We start from the raw sequence: 18,869 nt of genomic DNA, 5'->3' as shown, positions 1-18,869 counted from the left end.
CATGCGTGCATGCGTGCGTGTTTGCCAGGCTGAGGGAGGACCTGGACTCCAGCACCGCTCATCTCCTGCAGCTCAGGATGGGAACGTTCACCTGTCGACAGGTAAACATCTGAAGTTCACCTTAAAACCTAGGACTTCAGGAGTAAAGCTGGTTGCCCTCTGCTGCGTTTTTTCTTTATGAAATACATTTTTCAGTGCAAGGAGAGAGAGAGAGAGAGAGAGAGATAGAGCAAGGGTCCCAGTGGTCAGAAAATAAATACAAAACGGGCGGCAGTGTGCAAACGTGATTAATGTGAGGTTGATTTCTTCATTTACGTGCTCCGAAATACACTCCTATATTTGCCTGCAAAAACGCAGCAGTGTGCAACGACCTTTATATGTACAATGTGTGGGTGTCCCCACAAGTAGGATTTTGAATTGCGAGGAAAATTGTCCTTGCCCTAACAAGGGCAATGGTTGTGCACCAGTTTGCGAACAATATATAGCAGATCTACAAGTCACAGTGCAACGAGTTGTGAGCTTGTAGATCTGATATATTTTGTGTGTAACTGTAACTTGGACTAGGGTAAGGGTTAAACGTGGCAAAAGGAGCCCGGCCCACTGGGGTGGTGGTCCGGGCACCCTATAGGCTGCAATCCAGCCTGACAGTGTGTCGCAGGTTAGAATCTCGTTCCCAGGGACCATTTCTGCGTGTCACTCCCCATCTCTTCTCCCCATTTCCTGTCAGTCGGCTGTCCTGTTAATGAAGGCATAAAAGCCACAAAACAAATCTCAAAAAAAGAAAATTGCTGTCCTACATGTTTTCACAATTAGTAATGCGTGTGTGTGTGTGTGTGTGTGTGTGTGTGTGTGTGTGTGTGTGTGTGTGTGTGTGTGTGTGTGTGTGTGTGTGTGTGTGTGTGTGTGTGTTGCTCTGCAGGAGATGCTGAACCTGTTGCTGACGGGCAGAGCCACTCCTAACGTCTTCAACGGGACGGTGTTGGACGGAGAGGACGGCAGCCGGCTGGACAGACCGTGGCAGGGGGTCACGACCCGCAGCCACGTGGGGTACCTGCACTGGAGCCGAGAACAGCTGGACAGGAACACTCTGCCTCAGGTACTACTGTTACTGTACACCTGTAGGCCTACTGTATGTACTGTAAACACCCTGCCCCAGGTACTACTGTTACTGTACACCTGTAGGCCTACTGTATGTACTGTAAACACCCTGCCCCAGGTACTACTGTTACTGTACACCTCTACTACTGTACACCTACTGTATAGGAACACCCTGCCACAGGTACTACTGTTACTGTACACCTACTGTATAGGAACACCCTGCCACAGGTACTACTGTACACCTCTACTACTGTACACCTACTGTATAGGAACACCCTGCCACAGGTACTACTGTTACTGTACACCTGTAGGCCTACTGTATGTACTGTAAACACCCTGCCCCAGTTACTACTGTTACTGTACACCTCTACTACTGTACACCTACTGTATAGGAACACCATGCCACAGGTACTACTGTTACTGTACACCTACTGTATGTACTGTAAACACCCTTCCCCAGGTACTACTGTTACTGTACCCCTCTACTGTATGTACTGTAAACACCCTGCCCCAGGTACTACTGTTACTGTACCCCTCTACTGTATGTACTGTAAACACCCTGCCCCAGGTACTACTGTTACTGTACCCCTCTACTGTATGTACTGTAAACACCCTGCCCCAGGTACTACTGTACACCTCTACTGTACACCTACTGTACAGGAACACCCTGCCCCAGGTACTACTGTTATTGTACCCCTCTACTGTATGTACTGTAAACACCCTTCCCCAGGTACTACTGTTACTGTACCCCTCTACTGTATGTACTGTAAACACCCTGCCCCAGGTACTACTGTACACCTCTACTGTACACCTACTGTACAGGAACACCCTGCCCCAGGTACTACTGTTACTGTACCCCTCTACTGTATGTACTGTAAACTCCCTGCCCCAGGTACTACTGTACACCTGTACTGTAAGTACTGTACTATACTGGAGTCTGGAGGAGCGTAATGTCTATATGGCAATAAAGCCTAATGCATGCATGCTACACATAGATTACATTTGTTTGGTTCGACTGGTAACCAACTACAATATGATGACATTCAGAGGTTGGGGTAGGGTGTTGGGTGCCTCAGAGATTTTCTGACTCTAACCAAACAAATTCAGCGGTAGTGGTTGATTGGTCAGACATTTCACATTGTCACCGCATATATTCAGCCCAGCTTCAAGCTCGTTCTGTCAGCAGTGAAGCGAGTGAAAAACAGCAATAGTTTGGAAGAGACACAAGCAAACTTCCAGGAGGAGCAGGTTTGACTGGGATTTTCATGATGTATGAGCTGAAATACATTACGCCCCAGTAATAATGATGTTAACGCTATACTGTGTGTGTGTTTTAGGCAGGCAGCATGCTGTTAATGCTACTGTGCAGGCACGTGCACACATAGACATCAAAAAGTCTGTAAAAAGTGCCCTTTCCAGACCATATATGCAGTTTTTACTATGGTGAAAGGAACACAAATGTCTTCTTTCCATGCCATACCTGAAGGCGGCATACAAGCCTTGTCCAAACTCTCCTGAATGCAGCATCTTATGTTAAAAGAATTGCCCTCTGTGTAGAAATCCATGCCGTTATTGTGGCACTCGTTAAAAACACCAAATTGCACAATAAAAGTAGTAATAACTTATAATTTCAATAATAAAATCACAAGTAGAAAATAAAGTGCACAGGTGCTTTAACTTAATTAATAAAAGCCGACAACGCCACCTTTTGTTAAGAGGTCTGGTCCTCAAGTTAAAATGTAAAATGTAATAAAAAGGCAGCACAGGTTCGTCGGATAACTTGGATTAAAAAGGCAAGAACTTAAAACAGAGGCATGTGTATCAAAAGTATATAACAAAGTTTATTATCCTATACAGCGGGCATCTAAAACAGCCAAGCAACAATAAAAACCACTAGGTAAATGTTATATAAAAGGGCCCTTTAAAACTAAATAATAAAAACAAAACAGAGAATAAAAACCAGTCCAGTGGGAAATGGAGGAAACGACAGGGGGGGAAGAAGATCCCGTGGGAGGACGACGACACTCGTTACACCAGGACGCCACACCAATCTGCTCCGGTACCCTGTGGAGGACAGGGAAAACGCCAATTCAACTGTTCACAGGTATGGGACCCTAACGCTAGTGTAGCAGGCTATGGACCACGAGTGTCGTTGTGTAGTTGGAGACCTACCGGCAGCCAGAGCAAAAGCCCTGGCGCTGCGGTGACTTCGCGTCGACACTCGGGTCAGCGTTTTCCCACTCGGTCCTCCACCGGGCACGATGGGGTCGTCTCAAAGGCAGCCGTCGTCAGTCGCTCGATCGTCTATTCCCCTCTCCGTCCCACTGCTCTGCTGGCTCTGCTCAGCTGCGACGTCTCTCGCTCAGTCCTCTGTCTGTCTGTCGTGTCGCTCCGTGTGCTAAAGGCTACAAACTTTTTAGAGTCACCGCTCCCTGGGGGAAACCCGCCCCTCTGTCCCAGCGCAGCATTGATTGGTCTGCTTAATCACCCGGCTGCTACATAGATTGTCCTGGGTGCCGTGGCAGAAAACAGAGTTAATGCATCCAAAACATATAAAGAATAACCACAAAACATGCAGCAAAATAAACAACTCAAATCCATGCAGGTCAAATTATATAATAGAAATAACACAGCAACCAATAATCAAAATAAGCAAAAGGAAATAACACTGCAAAACTCCAAAATAACCACTGCAAAATAATAACAAAAATGAATGCATTTTCTGCCTGCTCACATCCCCCCACTCTTTAAGTGTAGCAGTCCCTGCGATCGCTGTTTAAGCATCTCTGTACCTATTGGGAGCCTGGCCCAAGTTGGGCCTGGCTGAGCGCCTGGGGCCACCTTCTGCAGGGGCTGTTAAGAAACCATAAAAAACCTGTTCTGGGGGCCTCTGTTCTGAGAATGGTTCCGGGGCTAACGGAGGTGGCTCTGTTGTGGGGGCTATACATACTTTTAGAGTAGTTCTATGGGCTGTTCGTTCCCGCCCTCCCTTCTCTGGTTGGATCCTATATACCACCCCTGTTTCACCAACCTGTTCAATAACCACAAAGGGTTCGGGGGCCCACCGAGTACGCAGTTTGCCCTCTCCTTGCCTAGTCTGGTTGCGAACCCACACTCTCTCTCCGGGCAACAGAGGTAGTGTGTTTGCTCTTTGATCGTAACACCGTTTACGGTTTAAGGCTGCATTCCCCATCTTCTGACTAGCTGTGCGGTATGCTACAGAAAGACGCTGGTGGTGATGTTGGACCCAGTCCCCCCACCCAAGGCGGGGCTGTTGTGGCTGTGTTCCTAACCCAACATCAACTGGGCGCCTTAAATGGCGACCAAACATAAGGAATGAGGGAGCATAACCTGTTGTACTGTGCGTGGTGTTGTTATAAGCATGTACTAATTCCGGTAAATATTCGGGCCAACGACCTTGTTTCTCTGTCTCTAAGGTGCGGAGCATATTGAGTAGGGTTTTGTTCCAGCGTTCAGCCCCCCCATTACCGGCTGGGTGGTACGGGGTGGTCCGACTCTTAGAAATGCCATAAACATTGCATAACTCTTTCATAAGGGCCGATTCAAAATTAGCCCCCCGGTCAGAGTGAAAACGGGCGGGGCAACCATAGGGTTGGATAACATGGGTCCACAATGCCCTTACAGTAGTTTGGGCAGTTTGGTCTCGTGTAGGAATGGCCCAACTAAAATGAGTAAACAAATCAGTTGCTACTAAAATGTTTTGGTAAGGGTCAGCGGGGCGGCCTAGGGTCAAGAAGTCTATGCCTATCACCTCCAAGGGATAAGAAACAGTGAAAGGGTGTAGGAGCGCTCTAGGCTCTACTCTGTCCCTCTGTAGGCTGCAGGCGACACAACCCTGTTGAAAGTGACGTACCTCCCCCTCCATGCCAGGCCAGTAGAACCTCCGACGGAGCTGAGCCAGGGTCCGGTCGAGGCCTGCGTGGGCAGCAGCTATATGCAGCTCCTTCCAGACCTCCTCTCTCCTTGAACCTGGACATATAATCTGGGAGTACACCTCATGTGTGTATTGGTCAGTCACTTTGCGATACAGAATGTGATCTTTCACCTGCAACTTCTTCCACTGTTTGAACAACATCTGGGCCCCCCGAGGCCAAGTGCGGCGTTCGGCCAGTGCAGGTGCCCTCTGTTGCTCTACACACCTTGCGATTAACTGGATATCCACATCCTGGGCCTGTGCTTCTCGCCACTCACTGCCAGCCCACCCTTCTGGTCCGGCAGCAGGTGTCAGCTCCACGGCTGCTGTTGTTACTGGGAACCGAGACAAGGCATCAGCATTGGCATTACTTCTACCTGAGCGGAACTTTATGTCATAGGTGAAGGCAGCAAGCCGTGCGACCCAACGCTGTTCCACAGCTCCCAGTCGAGCAGTCTGTAGGTGAGCAACAGGGTTATTGTCAGTGAAAATTGTAAACTTTACACCCGTCAGATAGTCTTTGAACTTCTCAGTCACAGCCCATTTGAGGGCCAAGAGTTCCAACTTAAATGAACTGTAGTTTGCGTCATTCTGTTCTGTTGGGTGTAGGCTCCGACTAGCATAGGCGATCACCCGTTCCTGGCCGTCTTGTACTTGAGCCAACACTGCACCTAACCCACGGTTGCTTGCATCGGTGTATACTATAAAAGGTAGAGAATAGTCTGCATAGGCTAACACAGGGGCCTCCGTAAGGGCGGACTTCAGTGCGTCAAAGGCCTGTTGGCATTCTGATGACCAAATTACTTTTCGGTTTTGAGACTTCTGGTCAGCTGGAATACCGGTTAACAGAGTATTCAGGGGCCTTGCAGTGGCGGCGAAGCCATGCACAAAACGTCTATAGTAACCAGCGAGGCCTAAGAAACCTCGGACCTCTCGGATGGTGGAAGGGACAGGCCAGTCTCTTACTGCTGCAACTTTATCGGGGTCAGGCCTGACTCCGTCACGGTCCACTACATGGCCCAGGAATTTTACCTGACTCTGCAGTAGTTTGCACTTATCCAGTCGTAGTTTCAGCCCGTGGCGCCACAGTTTTTGGAACACCTCGTCTAAATGCTGCAGGTGAGAGGAGAAATCAGGTGAGTATATGATTATATCATCTAAATAGACAAGGAGGGACTCTGTCAACTGGCCACTCAGACATTGTTGCATCAACCGTTGAAATGTTGCAGGGGCATTACAGAGACCAAAGGGCATGCGCTTAAACTCATACAACCCGAGTGGTGTGGTGAAGGCGGTTTTCTCCTGGTCTCTGGGGTCCATGCCAACTTGCCAGTAGCCACTGGCCAGGTCTAGTGTGGAGAACCACTGGGCTTTAGTAAGGCTGGTGAGTGTTTCTTCAATTCGGGGTAGGGGAAAGGCATCTTTGTGTGTCACAGAATTAAGTTTTCGATAGTCAACGCAAAAGCGCCAGCTCCCATCTTTCTTTTTGACCAGGACTATAGGCGCGGCCCACGGACTACAGCTTTCTTTAATTACATCTTTATCCAGCATGTCGGACAACAGGGTTTTCATCTCTTTGTACATGGATGGAGGTAAGGGTCGGTGCCTCTCACGGATGGGCGCTGCATCACCTGTGGGGATCTGGTGTTGTACGATGTCAGTGTGCCCAAAATCCTCATCATGGACCGCAAACACTTTCTCCCATTTAAGTAGCAGGTCGCTCAGCTCACCTTGCTGTTGTGTGGGAAGCTCAGGTCGCTCACAGAGGTCACGCACTTCCTGTGGCAATGGTCGGACTGCACCGTCATCCACGCCCACCATGGCTACCTCCACTGTTCCATCTCCATCCAAGGACAGGCTTAAATCATGGTCTCCACGTACATCCGAGTCATCAACATGGTACAGCTTCCCCAACTTCTGGTAGCGGCCTAGGAACAGGGTATAAGGGTGGGGGTTACATATGCGCACAGGGACACGGCCACTCTTCACCATGGCCAGTGAGCGGGCCAGCCCAAAATCTCTGTCTGGCAAGGACTCGACTAAAGCCGGGTAATCTGCACCATATGGACCTCTCCTGGCACGTCCCCACACCACCATTTCACTTCTGGGGGGTACCTGTATGCGTTGTCTGCTGGCAGGCCACACATACCCCAAGGATCCGTCCTCCTCCATGACAGCTTGGACTCGTCGACAGGTGGCAAAAGCATTTCTCCACACGGCCTGGTCCTTGCCCTGTCGTAGTGGGAAAGCAGGCCTCTCGGGCCAATTAAACAATGCACTCCAGCAGGCATTAACAACATTCATGCCTACAATCAAGGGATGTGTGCAATGCTCATCCTTCACAATGACAACTCCTCTGCCAGGTATGTTGATCCCCTCCAATTCAAGATCCAAAACGGCATAACCAGTATAAGGGATTTCAAGGCCATTTGCAGCTCTCAGTCTAAAGAATAATGGCGTTCTCCCAAGCTTAGCCTGGGAGAAATGTTCCTCAAATAGACTTTGCTGCATCAAGGTGACCTGTGAGCCTGTGTCTAGGAGCCCTTGTAAATTAACACCCTCCATATTCAGATTGATAGTCGGACATTGTCCAATAAATGCCTCTGTAGCCCTTAATGGTGAAGATTTATCAACCCCTGCCCCACGGACTTCAGCGACAGGGAGTTCTAGTTTAAAGGTGACTGTTGGTTGGTAGCTTGTCTACAAAACCTTGCTATATGTCCTGAGCATTTGCATTGGCGACAGATAGGCCTACCTTGATCGTCCCAATCATTGTCATAGGTTGGTGTGTGTCGTCGCTCTCGGTGGCCCTGCCGTTGTGGCGGTGAGGGTGTATGGGTTGAGGCAGGCTGGAGAAGCGGCCTGATTTCCTTCATGAGCTCTTGGGTGAGCCCCTGCATCTGGGATTTGACATCCTCCATAATTTCTCTTTTCAGAGCCGCTTTCCAATCAGCCTCCTGAAATGATTGAGAGACAGGTGTACGATTAACGGCATGACAGGTAACCTCAGTTGACCTACTTCCTCCATGTTCTGCATCCAGCAGAAGTGCTTCCTGACGCACTGCATTGAAATCATCGTCAGGGTGTCGCCTGGCATAAACCTTCAGGGCCTGGGTGAGAGGGCCTTCACTAAGCCCCAAGAGAAACTGCTCTCGAAGAATAGCATCGGAGGGGGCGGTGTCAGGGTTGTGTCGCCGCAGCCCACAATAAAGCTCTCTCAACCTTAAAATAAATGAGGGGACACTCTCCCCAACCTGTTGCGTGCAGCTAAAAAACTGTGACCGCAATAAAGGAATTGGGGTTTTATGCCCATATAGAGAATCCAAATAATCAAATATTTTGTTCACTTTGTCTCGATCTCCGGCATCAAGGACACTAACCTGCCGTCTTGCCTCACCTGTTAGCGCCCCCATCACAATATCTACTTTTTTAGCATCTGATAATTCTTGAGAGCCCAACAGCCCATGGATTTGCTCTTTCCATTCTGAATATTTTATATCTCCATCTGGCCCTTTAAACTTAGGCAGCCAAGGGGCTCCTGGATAAACTGGCATCATCATCATTTTTAGCACACTCTGTTAAGTTTTGCCTCTTTTTAAAAACAACACAAGTTATCCTTGCCGACAACAGCCAATTTGTGGCACTCGTTAAAAACACCAAATTGCACAATAAAAGTAGTAATAACTTATAATTTCAATAATAAAATCACAAGTAGAAAATAAAGTGCACAGGTGCTTTAACTTAATTAATAAAAGCCGACAACGCCACCTTTTGTTAAGAGGTCTGGTCCTCAAGTTAAAATGTAAAATGTAATAAAAAGGCAGCACAGGTTCGTCGGATAACTTGGATTAAAAAGGCAAGAACTTAAAACAGAGGCATGTGTATCAAAAGTATATAACAAAGTTTATTATCCTATACAGCGGGCATCTAAAACAGCCAAGCAACAATAAAAACCACTAGGTAAATGTTATATAAAAGGGCCCTTTAAAACTAAATAATAAAAACAAAACAGAGAATAAAAACCAGTCCAGTGGGAAATGGAGGAAACGACAGGGGGGGAAGAAGATCCCGTGGGAGGACGACGACACTCGTTACACCAGGACGCCACACCAATCTGCTCCGGTACCCTGTGGAGGACAGGGAAAACGCCAATTCAACTGTTCACAGGTATGGGACCCTAACGCTAGTGTAGCAGGCTATGGACCACGAGTGTCGTTGTGTAGTTGGAGACCTACCGGCAGCCAGAGCAAAAGCCCTGGCGCTGCGGTGACTTCGCGTCGACACTCGGGTCAGCGTTTTCCCACTCGGTCCTCCACCGGGCACGATGGGGTCGTCTCAAAGGCAGCCGTCGTCAGTCGCTCGATCGTCTATTCCCCTCTCCGTCCCACTGCTCTGCTGGCTCTGCTCAGCTGCGACGTCTCTCGCTCAGTCCTCTGTCTGTCTGTCGTGTCGCTCCGTGTGCTAAAGGCTACAAACTTTTTAGAGTCACCGCTCCCTGGGGGAAACCCGCCCCTCTGTCCCAGCGCAGCATTGATTGGTCTGCTTAATCACCCGGCTGCTACATAGATTGTCCTGGGTGCCGTGGCAGAAAACAGAGTTAATGCATCCAAAACATATAAAGAATAACCACAAAACATGCAGCAAAATAAACAACTCAAATCCATGCAGGTCAAATTATATAATAGAAATAACACAGCAACCAATAATCAAAATAAGCAAAAGGAAATAACACTGCAAAACTCCAAAATAACCACTGCAAAATAATAACAAAAATGAATGCATTTTCTGCCTGCTCACATCCCCCCACTCTTTAAGTGTAGCAGTCCCTGCGATCGCTGTTTAAGCATCTCTGTACCTATTGGGAGCCTGGCCCAAGTTGGGCCTGGCTGAGCGCCTGGGGCCACCTTCTGCAGGGGCTGTTAAGAAACCATAAAAAACCTGTTCTGGGGGCCTCTGTTCTGAGAATGGTTCCGGGGCTAACGGAGGTGGCTCTGTTGTGGGGGCTATACATACTTTTAGAGTAGTTCTATGGGCTGTTCGTTCCCGCCCTCCCTTCTCTGGTTGGATCCTATATACCACCCCTGTTTCACCAACCTGTTCAATAACCACAAAGGGTTCGGGGGCCCACCGAGTACGCAGTTTGCCCTCTCCTTGCCTAGTCTGGTTGCGAACCCACACTCTCTCTCCGGGCAACAGAGGTAGTGTGTTTGCTCTTTGATCGTAACACCGTTTACGGTTTAAGGCTGCATTCCCCATCTTCTGACTAGCTGTGCGGTATGCTACAGAAAGACGCTGGTGGTGATGTTGGACCCAGTCCCCCCACCCAAGGCGGGGCTGTTGTGGCTGTGTTCCTAACCCAACATCAACTGGGCGCCTTAAATGGCGACCAAACATAAGGAATGAGGGAGCATAACCTGTTGTACTGTGCGTGGTGTTGTTATAAGCATGTACTAATTCCGGTAAATATTCGGGCCAACGACCTTGTTTCTCTGTCTCTAAGGTGCGGAGCATATTGAGTAGGGTTTTGTTCCAGCGTTCAGCCCCCCCATTACCGGCTGGGTGGTACGGGGTGGTCCGACTCTTAGAAATGCCATAAACATTGCATAACTCTTTCATAAGGGCCGATTCAAAATTAGCCCCCCGGTCAGAGTGAAAACGGGCGGGGCAACCATAGGGTTGGATAACATGGGTCCACAATGCCCTTACAGTAGTTTGGGCAGTTTGGTCTCGTGTAGGAATGGCCCAACTAAAATGAGTAAACAAATCAGTTGCTACTAAAATGTTTTGGTAAGGGTCAGCGGGGCGGCCTAGGGTCAAGAAGTCTATGCCTATCACCTCCAAGGGATAAGAAACAGTGAAAGGGTGTAGGAGCGCTCTAGGCTCTACTCTGTCCCTCTGTAGGCTGCAGGCGACACAACCCTGTTGAAAGTGACGTACCTCCCCCTCCATGCCAGGCCAGTAGAACCTCCGACGGAGCTGAGCCAGGGTCCGGTCGAGGCCTGCGTGGGCAGCAGCTATATGCAGCTCCTTCCAGACCTCCTCTCTCCTTGAACCTGGACATATAATCTGGGAGTACACCTCATGTGTGTATTGGTCAGTCACTTTGCGATACAGAATGTGATCTTTCACCTGCAACTTCTTCCACTGTTTGAACAACATCTGGGCCCCCCGAGGCCAAGTGCGGCGTTCGGCCAGTGCAGGTGCCCTCTGTTGCTCTACACACCTTGCGATTAACTGGATATCCACATCCTGGGCCTGTGCTTCTCGCCACTCACTGCCAGCCCACCCTTCTGGTCCGGCAGCAGGTGTCAGCTCCACGGCTGCTGTTGTTACTGGGAACCGAGACAAGGCATCAGCATTGGCATTACTTCTACCTGAGCGGAACTTTATGTCATAGGTGAAGGCAGCAAGCCGTGCGACCCAACGCTGTTCCACAGCTCCCAGTCGAGCAGTCTGTAGGTGAGCAACAGGGTTATTGTCAGTGAAAATTGTAAACTTTACACCCGTCAGATAGTCTTTGAACTTCTCAGTCACAGCCCATTTGAGGGCCAAGAGTTCCAACTTAAATGAACTGTAGTTTGCGTCATTCTGTTCTGTTGGGTGTAGGCTCCGACTAGCATAGGCGATCACCCGTTCCTGGCCGTCTTGTACTTGAGCCAACACTGCACCTAACCCACGGTTGCTTGCATCGGTGTATACTATAAAAGGTAGAGAATAGTCTGCATAGGCTAACACAGGGGCCTCCGTAAGGGCGGACTTCAGTGCGTCAAAGGCCTGTTGGCATTCTGATGACCAAATTACTTTTCGGTTTTGAGACTTCTGGTCAGCTGGAATACCGGTTAACAGAGTATTCAGGGGCCTTGCAGTGGCGGCGAAGCCATGCACAAAACGTCTATAGTAACCAGCGAGGCCTAAGAAACCTCGGACCTCTCGGATGGTGGAAGGGACAGGCCAGTCTCTTACTGCTGCAACTTTATCGGGGTCAGGCCTGACTCCGTCACGGTCCACTACATGGCCCAGGAATTTTACCTGACTCTGCAGTAGTTTGCACTTATCCAGTCGTAGTTTCAGCCCGTGGCGCCACAGTTTTTGGAACACCTCGTCTAAATGCTGCAGGTGAGAGGAGAAATCAGGTGAGTATATGATTATATCATCTAAATAGACAAGGAGGGACTCTGTCAACTGGCCACTCAGACATTGTTGCATCAACCGTTGAAATGTTGCAGGGGCATTACAGAGACCAAAGGGCATGCGCTTAAACTCATACAACCCGAGTGGTGTGGTGAAGGCGGTTTTCTCCTGGTCTCTGGGGTCCATGCCAACTTGCCAGTAGCCACTGGCCAGGTCTAGTGTGGAGAACCACTGGGCTTTAGTAAGGCTGGTGAGTGTTTCTTCAATTCGGGGTAGGGGAAAGGCATCTTTGTGTGTCACAGAATTAAGTTTTCGATAGTCAACGCAAAAGCGCCAGCTCCCATCTTTCTTTTTGACCAGGACTATAGGCGCGGCCCACGGACTACAGCTTTCTTTAATTACATCTTTATCCAGCATGTCGGACAACAGGGTTTTCATCTCTTTGTACATGGATGGAGGTAAGGGTCGGTGCCTCTCACGGATGGGCGCTGCATCACCTGTGGGGATCTGGTGTTGTACGATGTCAGTGTGCCCAAAATCCTCATCATGGACCGCAAACACTTTCTCCCATTTAAGTAGCAGGTCGCTCAGCTCACCTTGCTGTTGTGTGGGAAGCTCAGGTCGCTCACAGAGGTCACGCACTTCCTGTGGCAATGGTCGGACTGCACCGTCATCCACGCCCACCATGGCTACCTCCACTGTTCCATCTCCATCCAAGGACAGGCTTAAATCATGGTCTCCACGTACATCCGAGTCATCAACATGGTACAGCTTCCCCAACTTCTGGTAGCGGCCTAGGAACAGGGTATAAGGGTGGGGGTTACATATGCGCACAGGGACACGGCCACTCTTCACCATGGCCAGTGAGCGGGCCAGCCCAAAATCTCTGTCTGGCAAGGACTCGACTAAAGCCGGGTAATCTGCACCATATGGACCTCTCCTGGCACGTCCCCACACCACCATTTCACTTCTGGGGGGTACCTGTATGCGTTGTCTGCTGGCAGGCCACACATACCCCAAGGATCCGTCCTCCTCCATGACAGCTTGGACTCGTCGACAGGTGGCAAAAGCATTTCTCCACACGGCCTGGTCCTTGCCCTGTCGTAGTGGGAAAGCAGGCCTCTCGGGCCAATTAAACAATGCACTCCAGCAGGCATTAACAACATTCATGCCTACAATCAAGGGATGTGTGCAATGCTCATCCTTCACAATGACAACTCCTCTGCCAGGTATGTTGATCCCCTCCAATTCAAGATCCAAAACGGCATAACCAGTATAAGGGATTTCAAGGCCATTTGCAGCTCTCAGTCTAAAGAATAATGGCGTTCTCCCAAGCTTAGCCTGGGAGAAATGTTCCTCAAATAGACTTTGCTGCATCAAGGTGACCTGTGAGCCTGTGTCTAGGAGCCCTTGTAAATTAACACCCTCCATATTCAGATTGATAGTCGGACATTGTCCAATAAATGCCTCTGTAGCCCTTAATGGTGAAGATTTATCAACCCCTGCCCCACGGACTTCAGCGACAGGGAGTTCTAGTTTAAAGGTGACTGTTGGTTGGTAGCTTGTCTACAAAACCTTGCTATATGTCCTGAGCATTTGCATTGGCGACAGATAGGCCTACCTTGATCGTCCCAATCATTGTCATAGGTTGGTGTGTGTCGTCGCTCTCGGTGGCCCTGCCGTTGTGGCGGTGAGGGTGTATGGGTTGAGGCAGGCTGGAGAAGCGGCCTGATTTCCTTCATGAGCTCTTGGGTGAGCCCCTGCATCTGGGATTTGACATCCTCCATAATTTCTCTTTTCAGAGCCGCTTTCCAATCAGCCTCCTGAAATGATTGAGAGACAGGTGTACGATTAACGGCATGACAGGTAACCTCAGTTGACCTACTTCCTCCATGTTCTGCATCCAGCAGAAGTGCTTCCTGACGCACTGCATTGAAATCATCGTCAGGGTGTCGCCTGGCATAAACCTTCAGGGCCTGGGTGAGAGGGCCTTCACTAAGCCCCAAGAGAAACTGCTCTCGAAGAATAGCATCGGAGGGGGCGGTGTCAGGGTTGTGTCGCCGCAGCCCACAATAAAGCTCTCTCAACCTTAAAATAAATGAGGGGACACTCTCCCCAACCTGTTGCGTGCAGCTAAAAAACTGTGACCGCAATAAAGGAATTGGGGTTTTATGCCCATATAGAGAATCCAAATAATCAAATATTTTGTTCACTTTGTCTCGATCTCCGGCATCAAGGACACTAACCTGCCGTCTTGCCTCACCTGTTAGCGCCCCCATCACAATATCTACTTTTTTAGCATCTGATAATTCTTGAGAGCCCAACAGCCCATGGATTTGCTCTTTCCATTCTGAATATTTTATATCTCCATCTGGCCCTTTAAACTTAGGCAGCCAAGGGGCTCCTGGATAAACTGGCATCATCATCATTTTTAGCACACTCTGTTAAGTTTTGCCTCTTTTTAAAAACAACACAAGTTATCCTTGCCGACAACAGCCAATTTGTGGCACTCGTTAAAAACACCAAATTGCACAATAAAAGTAGTAATAACTTATAATTTCAATAATAAAATCACAAGTAGAAAATAAAGTGCACAGGTGCTTTAACTTAATTAATAAAAGCCGACAACGCCACCTTTTGTTAAGAGGTCTGGTCCTCAAGTTAAAATGTAAAATGTAATAAAAAGGCAGCACAGGTTCGTCGGATAACTTGGATTAAAAAGGCAAGAACTTAAAACAGAGGCATGTGTATCAAAAGTATATAACAAAGTTTATTATCCTATACAGCGGGCATCTAAAACAGCCAAGCAACAATAAAAACCACTAGGTAAATGTTATATAAAAGGGCCCTTTAAAACTAAATAATAAAAACAAAACAGAGAATAAAAACCAGTCCAGTGGGAAATGGAGGAAACGACAGGGGGGGAAGAAGATCCCGTGGGAGGACGACGACACTCGTTACACCAGGACGCCACACCAATCTGCTCCGGTACCCTGTGGAGGACAGGGAAAACGCCAATTCAACTGTTCACAGGTATGGGACCCTAACGCTAGTGTAGCAGGCTATGGACCACGAGTGTCGTTGTGTAGTTGGAGACCTACCGGCAGCCAGAGCAAAAGCCCTGGCGCTGCGGTGACTTCGCGTCGACACTCGGGTCAGCGTTTTCCCACTCGGTCCTCCACCGGGCACGATGGGGTCGTCTCAAAGGCAGCCGTCGTCAGTCGCTCGATCGTCTATTCCCCTCTCCGTCCCACTGCTCTGCTGGCTCTGCTCAGCTGCGACGTCTCTCGCTCAGTCCTCTGTCTGTCTGTCGTGTCGCTCCGTGTGCTAAAGGCTACAAACTTTTTAGAGTCACCGCTCCCTGGGGGAAACCCGCCCCTCTGTCCCAGCGCAGCATTGATTGGTCTGCTTAATCACCCGGCTGCTACATAGATTGTCCTGGGTGCCGTGGCAGAAAACAGAGTTAATGCATCCAAAACATATAAAGAATAACCACAAAACATGCAGCAAAATAAACAACTCAAATCCATGCAGGTCAAATTATATAATAGAAATAACACAGCAACCAATAATCAAAATAAGCAAAAGGAAATAACACTGCAAAACTCCAAAATAACCACTGCAAAATAATAACAAAAATGAATGCATTTTCTGCCTGCTCACATTATGTCACATCTCCAATACTGACTTGATTATGCTTTGTTCAGTGTGGTATCAAGCACTGAAAATAGCCGACCCCAAGCTTGAAGGTATCTTCGATATTTTCACCAAAAGGCCCCTTTAGAAAATTCAGCCCCTGCCTCTCTAACCTTCTCTGCACGTCCCTGCTGCTGTTTGTTTCAGGTGGGCAGCAGGCTGAAGACCCCCATGCTGCCAGTGTGGTTGTGCTGCATCAATGGAACCTACAACGTTCTGTTCAGCACCAGCCGCTCTCTGCTGTCTGACTGGAAGAGTGAACATCTGTTCAACATCTACTACTACAACGGACTGCCTAGCATGAAGAGCACACTAAAACTCACCATAGGTATGTGTTATTATTATTATTATTATTATATGTTCAACATCTACTACTACAACGGACTGCCTAGCATGAAGAGCACACTAAAACTCACCATAGGTATGTGTTATTATTATTATTATTATTATATGTTCAACATCTACTACTACAACGGACTGCCTAGCATGAAGAGCACACTAAAACTCACCATAGGTATGTGTTATTATTATTATTATTATTATATGTTCAACATCTACTACTACAACGGACTGCCTAGCATGAAGAGCACACTAAAACTCACCATAGGTATGTGTTATTATTATTATTATATGTTCAACATCTACTACTACAACGGACAGCCTAGCATGAAGAGCACACTAAAACTCACCATAGGTACGTACACACGTTTGTCGTATTATTATTATTACCCTTATTATTATATGGGGTGAAAAGATATGAGGTGAACATAAATGTTAGTTCTCTAATGAAGGTTTTAGTGCTGTGATCCTCAACTCATCTCCATATTTTAACGTTTTTTCCCCCCCGTACATTTAGTGTCGTACTTGATACAGCGTCACACAAAAGTATCAAAGGTAGCAGAATGTTCACCTGACTTGTCTGGAATAGGGAAGCTATAGGGTTCAAACACAAGCTTGTAGATCTGCTATTTTAGAAAAATCATGAAGATTTGTCATGAAGTCTTCGAATATTTCAAATCCGTCTAAGACTATTTGAAAAACCTATGTTTCTTATGTAAGTGGTGCTCAAACTTTTTCATGTAATAAAATGATATGTATTTGGCCACGGACTCCCACCTCAAAATATTTAGTTCCATGGACCGCCCAGAAGCAAAATTTGAAAAATGTTCGCTTAAAAAATACATATAGTCAAAGGTTTGCACACATTTTCACGACTTTTCAAAGCGGTGCCACTCGGTGCCTCGCTGCAAGCTTGCATATCTGCTATTTTTCAATGGCTAAAGTATAAAATAATTAAGGCCTCCTACACCTTGGGCCCTATAGTAACTCAGTCCCACTGTCCCCCCCCTCCCCTTGTGACGCCCCTGCCTGCAGACACTCACTCTCACCACTGGGAGGCGTGGCGAGGCGTGGAGGCGAGCGGAGATGCAGAGAAGAGGTTCCCCTCCCTGGAGATGACCATCAGGACCAAGTGGGCGGAGGCCTTCATCCACTGGAACGGACACGCCCCCTTCTACTGACAACAACCTGTAGTGGTGAAAGAAATAAACACTTGCCACTAAAAATGCTTGTATGTGTTGTTGTTTTTTGTTGCATATTTTAATGAGTGAGTTCTCTCAGCATATAACTCAGAGGTAATATTTAATAGAGAGCGGACAGTCCCGCCCCCAGCTATTCATTTCAATGCAAGTTGCTCAGTGGCGTTTTGAAGTACCCAGAAGACTGCTGGAAGTAGTACAAGTCCGGATCGGGAATCGAACCGGCGATGTCAGCAGGCATCCATGCCTATATGTGACAATGCCTAAGTGGTATGTGCCTGGAGGACCAGTAGGCCAGTGGGCACCCCGAGTCAAGATTCTTTCAAAACCTTTTCAAATGTTTTCCGTCACTGTCTGGCCAAAACCTCCGAACTCCATTTTTGAGGTTTTTGATTTTTTTTTTACATAAATCAGGGCTATTGAACACCCTTTACATCTGTGTTGGTTAGAATAATATTGAACCAATGGAAAGTAGTAAAAGGTGCTTTGGACAAAACCTAACTCCACACTTTAACAATCAAACATAATTACAGATTCTTACATTCCCAACAATATTGCAGATAAAAACAACTTCTGCGCTGCCAACGGAACTAGCCCTTCGAGCTCATTCCTGAGGCAACGCAGGCGTGATGATATTGACGATAAAGCACATCCTCTCGTGTAATATTGCTTAATTAACCTGCTAAACTATTGGCCCTATGGAGCAGAGGAAATATGGTTAGAAAAGGTTTCTGTCTATTAATTAAAGAGCTGGATAGAACCTCCAATAAACCTCTTTTGTTTTAACAAATCATTACACCTTTATGGTTATGCATATACAGTATAATGTGTTCAAGCTAAAGATTTGGGTTGTGTAGCCTACTTGTGTTACCTTGCTGTAACTTCAAATACACGGTGAGATTCAGGCCTAGTTAATTGGCTGCTCTGTTGAGAAGAAGTCTAAAATTAAATGTTTGTGTGTTAATGTGTCAATGCAATGCACATTTAATGCACATTAACAACACTATTAAATGTGTATGTGAGGACCACTGGGGGTCCCCAGACCTCACTTTGAAAACCACTGGTTCAGAGTGAGGCCATTGATAGGTGTGCTTTGTTCCGCTAGGGAGCCTATGTTACCATAGCAACTGTTTGTTTACGTCCCAGCAGTCCACCAGAGCAGCCAGAGGAATGAACTGCACATTCTACAATACTGACAATAAATAAGACCAGCTAAGCAAACGGTACAGTATGGTTTGATACTTTTAAATAATGTTGGTTTGATTGATTGATTGAATACTGTACAGGACAGTACAGTTCAGATACAAGGTCTACTAATAATAATATATAATATTCAAGATTTATTGTATGCACACATGCAGGACCAAACACCATTCTGTTTCGTTTCCTCAACTTTGTAGCTGATATAGGCATAAATTATGTTACGATTTTAGGGTCAACAGTTAATTAGTTCTATAAGAAGGTATTGAAAA

General features: G+C 47.5%; 1 protein-coding gene across 1 annotated transcript in view; it reads left to right on the top strand.

Moving 5' to 3' along the window:
• Window positions 1–17,379, top strand: part of mindy4b (MINDY family member 4B) — a gene marked incomplete at both ends in the record, with an annotated part of 41,410 nt that extends 24,031 nt beyond the window's left edge. Inside the window, 4 exons of the mRNA XM_080731148.1 lie at window positions 29–101; window positions 920–1,096; window positions 16,007–16,187; window positions 17,234–17,379. Coding sequence (XP_080587274.1) covers window positions 29–101; window positions 920–1,096; window positions 16,007–16,187; window positions 17,234–17,379 — 577 coding nt within the window. The remainder of the gene's footprint in view (window positions 1–28; window positions 102–919; window positions 1,097–16,006; window positions 16,188–17,233) is intronic.
• Between the last annotated feature and the right edge of the window lie 1,490 nt (window positions 17,380–18,869).

The sequence above is a fragment of the Nannobrachium achirus genome (assembly GCF_963921795.1).
Source record: "Nannobrachium achirus genome assembly, chromosome: 8".
Classification (NCBI taxonomy): Eukaryota; Metazoa; Chordata; class Actinopteri; order Myctophiformes; family Myctophidae; genus Nannobrachium; species Nannobrachium achirus.
This window is presented reverse-complemented; position numbering and strand designations above follow the sequence as displayed.